Source organism: Drosophila mauritiana, chromosome 3L (assembly GCF_004382145.1).
Source record: "Drosophila mauritiana strain mau12 chromosome 3L, ASM438214v1, whole genome shotgun sequence".
Taxonomy (NCBI): Eukaryota; Metazoa; Arthropoda; class Insecta; order Diptera; family Drosophilidae; genus Drosophila; species Drosophila mauritiana.
The window spans coordinates 13,458,262-13,465,344 of record NC_046669.1 but is presented as its reverse complement, the minus strand read 5'-3'; the positions used below and the strand labels follow the sequence as shown (position 1 = coordinate 13,465,344).

The 7,083-nt window shown below is 37.5% G+C and overlaps 1 protein-coding gene across 1 annotated transcript; it reads right to left on the bottom strand.

Annotated features, from left to right (window-relative positions):
- Positions 1-589: 589 nt before the first annotated feature.
- LOC117140745 lies at positions 590-969 on the bottom strand. The gene has a single exon (XM_033303827.1). The coding sequence runs from the start codon at positions 901-903 to the stop codon at positions 658-660; it is 246 nt and encodes an 81-aa protein (XP_033159718.1). The 5' UTR covers positions 904-969; the 3' UTR covers positions 590-657.
- Positions 970-7,083: the final 6,114 nt, after the last annotated feature.

The following is a 7,083-nucleotide window of genomic DNA, read 5'->3' as shown; positions in this document are numbered from 1 at the left end:
AGCTCTAAGAAAAATAATTTATGTCCAAATTGCTTAATACGAAAACAAGGATGTTTATGGCACAATAGATTTTATTGAATAATGGTTGATTTCACAGCGCATAATATGTGTGGTGGCCACAGAATTCCATGGCTCTCTTCTCTCCTACGGCTCATATGCTTTTCATTTTCATTGGTTATTTGTCGCTCGAGTTGTTTTTCGGCAATAAAGATTATAATCTCTGTATGCTATACAGAAAACCAGCAATAACGATAAAAAGAGGAATTTGGTCTACCATAGCTAAAGCTGGGACAAACTATTTGCTACCAAATAGGATACAAATATTTTTGTAAGATGCAGAAAAAGCTGGGGGTGTTTGTGAGTGGAAAGATAGAGAAGAGTTTCAGTCGCTTAAAATAAACACCAATAATAGCAGCATCCCCATTCATAACTATTTTCCTTTCTTATATCCCCGTTCTTCTGGCGTTTTCGTAATTTTCGAATACATTTACATATCTCCCACCCTTTTGGTGGTTATAAATAACAAGAGAGGCGTGTTATTATAATATTGCTATAATTTTTTATTTTATAAAATTTGGTATTACATTAATCTAAATATGTATAATTTTAAATTGTCCGAATTTGGTGATAATATTATTTTCACCTCCGGGAGGATTTTCAGGAAGATTCCAAAAGGGGAAATCTATTTATAAATTGAATGACATTTTCCGACTGCCGATTTATACGCTCGGCTCGCAGCTTTCGATCGTTGGTAATATCTCTAAGAAAAGTCGACCAATTCGAAGCGAGATTTGGCAATTGCTGAATAGATATTTCAGTAGGTGACATCGTGTTTTTGATGGCTCCAATGTTTTGGCCAACCGGAGAGTTCTCGTTAGTTGATACTGACACAGTGTTCGTCATATTGAAATAAAATGTTTAGTTTTGGGTGAACTGGTGGTATGAGGCTCTTGAAGCAGACTGATTTGAAAGTGTCCATGCATTGGTTTATATAGAACTAAACAGGTAGATTAACATAACTCTTTCGCGTTGGATGTAGGTAGAAACCGTGAAAACCGCACGGATTTATATATCCATACCTAAGGAAGGTAAGTAACAGCTGCATAATCCCCCAACAGATGGAACAGCCTAATATAGCCATAAATGTTGGATGGGTATAACAAACTTGGGAATTACCTGAAGAACAGTATATGTTTTATATTGAGCCATAGGTAAGAGAATAGGAATATTTCGCTGTCGAAAGTTCTCGAGACAATTTGAATTTATTTGTCTGGTATTCTTTCAAATAGGCAAAAACCCAATTTAAAGAAGTGTCAGCAAATGGAGGTCCACCCAGGAAAAGGATAATGATAATACAAATTGTACAAAAAAAGCTTTTAAGTGTGATAATGTGTACTGTAATGATAGCCTAAGGTAATATTATTATTGTTAAAATACTGTTTAATGAAAAATGTATACGTATATTTTCGGTGGCAGGAACAATTTTCTTTAAGGTATGCAAAAAATGTTTTTATCTGTTGTATTCGTTTTTTTTTTGTCAGAATATTAATACGCATGCCATTCCAGCATCCTGTCGCCTGCGAAATTGAGCAATTTAATTATACTCATATGGAAAAATAATGATGCTGCCGCTGCACATTCTCTGGAAAGGTAAACATTGTCATCCAATGAAGGCTTCAAACTGCCGGGCGACAATTGCAATTAATTGCATATTTTAAGCCATTCCAGATTGGAACCGCAGACGTGAACAACAACAATTGCAATACAACAAGAAAAACAAAAATTATATATGTTTAATGTGCGTAATAAAATGAAAAAACAAAAGGATCGGCTTGACCGTTATCAAAGGAAAGAAATTAATTGGTCTTTACGCCAAAAATTAACAATTATGACAATAAAATGCATTCTGTTTATCATAGGAATATCCGAATTATAATTTTAAATTTATCGGGGCAATAAACATGTAAATAGAGCTGAAGCGAAAACAAAAAGGCTTAAAATACTGTTTAAATTAAGAAAGTGCAGTGGGATTATGAGCAATTTAAAGTTTCAGCTTACCAAGAAATTGAACCATACAGTAAAATTAAATATTGAATATAAAAATGGCTGCTATTTTATTTTAGACTGAAGAAAAGGAACTTACATTTTGCATTGCCTACAAATATTCTGTGAAATTCGAGTTTGTTTAGCTTCTGTGGCACCCCAGATAAAAAGTACTTTTACATTTTATGGCATTCTCGGTGCCCATGGTGTGTGCAATTGCCTATCTCGTTTTCCCAAAATATTTTTAAGGGTCCTCTACGTGAATACTCGCGACTTTTACAAGTTTCTGGGGAGGCCCGAAAACAGGAAACAAAAAGCAGATCGCATAGGCAGTGCGGAAAGGATTCATAGCCAACTTGGCGTGTGTGTGCCACTTGACAGTCGTTTAAATGCATTAAAATATTACCTTCTTCAACATGAGCGCAACAAAACAGAGGCAAGGGCAAACATGACATCCGCCAAATTTCCACATGCGATAGACTTTTTGGCGGGGAAGGGTTGGTTCTGGCTCCATGGGGAAGTTACGCCCACTAGCAGGCCAGGGAAAAATCAAATCATCAGCCAAGGCCGCGCCAGCCGATGACTACAACAATGGTGAAAGGATAACTTTGGCGTGGCAGTCTGCTGCCCGGACAGGAAAAGGGTTTGCCACAGCACTGAAGTGGGAGGGGACAGAATGACTGAGTCGACTAGTTAACACAAATTGAAATTTTGAACCAGCAGACCGAAAAATAGGAATGCTAGATTCAAGCCATTGGCCACGTTGCCGTTTTCAGATACATAGTGTTGAATTTTCACGAAATTAATATAACATTAGGGAAACAGTTTAAAAGTTTAAAATAAAGAATACATATTTTCACTATAGTTATTTTGGCTAAAGGAATCTCTAGAAATTGCTGCATATTTCTTACATTTAAATTAATAACTGCCTGAGCCACGACTTGTAGCAAATATTGTAGTGGCACATTGTGATTTTTATAAGTCTTAAGTGCTCCCAGCAAACTAAACCAAAACTATAAAAATAAGGCGAGCGAAGCTGAGCGGAAGAAAAATAGAGGAAGGACTTCAAGAGGAAAGGAATTGGTAGTGGTCGGCGGAAAACAAAATATTCATGAACACAGCAGTCTTATAAATAAATTTCAGCCCCAACACAGGACCCATCATTGGCACTTCCACCCTTAGCCTCGGTCGCACCCACAAAGCCAGCCTCGTTGTCGTCTAGCGATGCAGCTGCTATGTAGCGATATAGTGGTAGAAACCGCCAAAACGGCAAGAAAGTGGCTTTCGAGCGGCTTGAAAAACTTAAAAAATATGCCAACAGAGAGAGAGAGAAAAGGGAGCATCAAGCTTTTATGATGGTTCGATTTCGTGGAATTAGCAATGAGAAGGAATCGCAACAGAATGGAAGCAGTCAGGGTTCGACGTCGACCATTTGCCACTGAAAAGCAGTCGCTTATGCAGGAGGCGAATTTTTAATAATGCCAGCGCCAAGAATTTGGAATGGTGCAAATGACTGTAGAGTGGCGAATACATAATGCAGCAGCCATCAGGGTCCAACCCGTAAATACACTCAGCAGAATAGATACTGAGCCGTGCAATAGGGAAATCGTAAGATAACTTAATAGAGCCATTAGCTTAAATAACATAACCAATCAACAATAGTTCAGTGTTGTTCAGTGCAGTCTAGTAAAATTCGAAATATTCGAATATGTGTCAAAAAGATTTCTATAGAACACACTAATAAAACGCACGCAATACATCTTATTTTTAAAGCTTACTTAAGCCAACTACTTTTGTTGTCCTGTTTACCATACTTGAATTATCAGCAATACTTAGATAAATATTAAACATTTATATTTTTGATAATTTTTATTCTAAGTATTTCGTTATCTCCAATCCTCCAATAAGAAAATCAGAGCGAGCGCGCTAAATCCATTCAAATTAATTTAAGCCATTGACATTGACAGGAAATCCCGATTATGTGCAATTTGCCGAACTTTCAACTCCACTCCTAGGATCGTTAAGTGAAGGCAATCGTCAGCCGGAGGCGGTTGGCGACAAAAAGCCATAAAATAAATTATTTCAAGAATCAATTACAACTAATAGCACAGACCAGCTGGAAACCAATTTAATTCACTTGAGTTGCATACGTAGCGCGTTGGCCAAAGGATGAAGTGGGGTCTGTATGCCAGCCGGGGACAAAATTCAGGACCCAGTGGCCCCGATGCCTTCCGTTGATTCGGAATGTCTCCGATTGGGTGGATGAGGATGTGGATGTGTTCATTCTCGGGCTATGACTGCCTTGGGTGTGTGTGTGCATGTAAATCACATATGCGATGATTTAAGCCAATGCATAATTGATTGTAATGCTTGGCAAGCCGATTTCGGTTTGCATAAGCACAAGGCCAAGCACACAGCATCCAGTCTTCGGAAATTAGCCGGTTTGGATGTGGCCCGGGGAGAAATGAAAGGGATCTTTGAAAGCTTTCCTTTGTAGATTGGTCAAGTGGGCCTTTTGAGCTAGGAAGTTTAAAATTTGATTTGGCAGGTTAATAAGCATGAGCTTATCTTTGCCTATAGAAATCGTTATCGCAAAGTCTACACAAATATATAAGTATTATAAACAGTGATGGATCAAAGGCATTTTACATTTTACTTACAATTATTTTATATTTTGTAGCCCTAAAAATGTATATTGTCCAATACTGGAGCTTAGGGTCGAAGTTCATGGAAGAGTTGTCCTAGTTGATGTTGAATCTGGAAACGAGGTGAAAGGGATGGCTTAAAATATCCAACGGCTGGAACGTGAGATGAAAAATATGTAGATTAAACACAGTTTTTACGGTTGAAGCAATGCAATACCCTAGACCAAAAAAATTATTAATTAATATTCATGTAAAAACTATTATTTAGAATAAAAAGATTTAAGTTATAGTCGGCTATTGATAGACGAAATACGAACACCAGGCAGCATATATTTACTGGCTAAGTGTCCCTTTTACCTCTTTATCCATGGAGTACGTTGGCCATCAGTTAATGGCTTTTTCGACTTGCTGACTTCCGACTTTAAGTTGCTGGACGACACGATTGCGTTGCTATGTGCACGGAATTCTCAATTAATTTTAATTTCATGTCAACACCTTCGGCCGACAATTGCAGGATGCAGTTGTAGGCAGGATGCTGCAGATTCGGAAGTGTAATTATCCCCATATTCCAATCTGGTGCTCCTCCGGCCGTCTCCTATCTCTCTCAATTAAAAAAAAGGATGTGAGGCAGCTGGCTAACTGGTTTGGCTACCCTAGGGACCTGGGTGGGCATGTCCGTTTGAGGACATTAACCTGGCAGCAGAGGTAAACGCACGTGTGCGGAATCTGCAAAAGCTAAAGTCCTAGAAAAAGGACATCAGGTGGAGGAGGAAGACATACACGACCGCCGACGATGACAGCTTAGTATTTGACATTTGCGTAAAGCACATTAAGTTCCTCGGACATCAGGATTTCCATGGATTCACTGTAAGTCTATAAGTAAACTATTGAACATTTTATGAAAATTATAGCAATCAATCTTGCAACAATGAGCGTGCATGTGTACATTTCAGAGGTCCTTAACCTACATTTTTAAGAACGGTTTTTCCATATAGGATGTAATGTTAAACGAAAGTAATGTTGATATATGCTCACCATTAATACTTTTTGCCTTCAAAGTCCTGAGCAATTTGAACTTAAATTACAGCAATGGCCGCAATGGTCGGGTTTTCTTTGGCAGCCCAGACATTCATATTGTTGTGGCACCTCTCCTTATGATAAGTTGACTCCCAGTGAAAAGTTGGCGGACTTCTGAGTCCGACTCCGCTCTTAACCGTCCTTGCATTTGCATTTCAATAATTAAGTGTTATTGTGGGTAGTTTGCTTTTTGTTTGCTTTTATTTTCCCCATATTCACATGGACTGAAGGTGCATGCGTGCCATTCAACTGCAGACAGAGGCACATTAAAAATATAACAACAATGAAGTTGTGTGGCTGATATTAATTCAGTTGCAATAACTTGAACAATAAAAGCCGGGTTGCAAAGAAGCCCGCAAGCATTGCACTTACATTTATTTATGCCAAGCAACTTTTTCACATTCCTGCCTTCTTATTTATTTCATGATTCAACAATTTACCCAGGTTAGGCGACGTGAATATTAAATTATCCTTTTGTGCGACGGCCAAGAAAAAAGGAAGAAATGTAGTCAAACAAAAGGACACGTAGTATTTTAACCGGGACGACTAGCCAAGTGTAAGCAGTTATAGCCGACATTTCTTTTGCCAAGACTTGCATAATTAATTTGCCTTCGTTTAACTTGGCAAAGTTATTTACACACGTAAATTTTTTGATGGCCAGGAAGGTAGTTCAGCTATTAAATTTGTAGTTAAAACCCCTATTCAAACCATTAGCTAATTGTAAAAAGAAATTCTAAAGAGGAACTAATCAATTGATAAAAACTATAAAAATTTATTTTTGTCATATCGTGAGAAATAATAATACAATAATAATAATAATCAAAACATATATAATCAATGCATATATATCTCGAATCGGCTTCTTTTTGAATTGCTTCTTTTCAACTTTCTAGATTTTATAGTTCTCGAGATCCCGACGGAACAGATATATATATACTTTACATGGTCAGGAAGGCTTCCTCTACATACAGAGGTGGTCAAAAGTATTTACACAACGAGCTTTTTTTTCAATTAGTTGACAATTGAAAAAAAAGCTCGTTGTGTAAATACTTTTGACCACCTCTGTATATCTAGGTATGTATTATCCATATTATCTAGCATGCCCTTTTACTCTACTAGTAACTATAATTCTTGCACCATGAACGGCAATAACAATAACAGCCAACAACACAACGCAAAAACAAGTTAAACCCACCAACTGCGAAACTTAACGTACAAGTTTTTTGCTCACACAGAATTCTATATGTATGTACATTTAAGGAGGAACCATCTTGTGAAACTTCAACATGTGATAATGCAATTGTTATTGTGGTCGTAA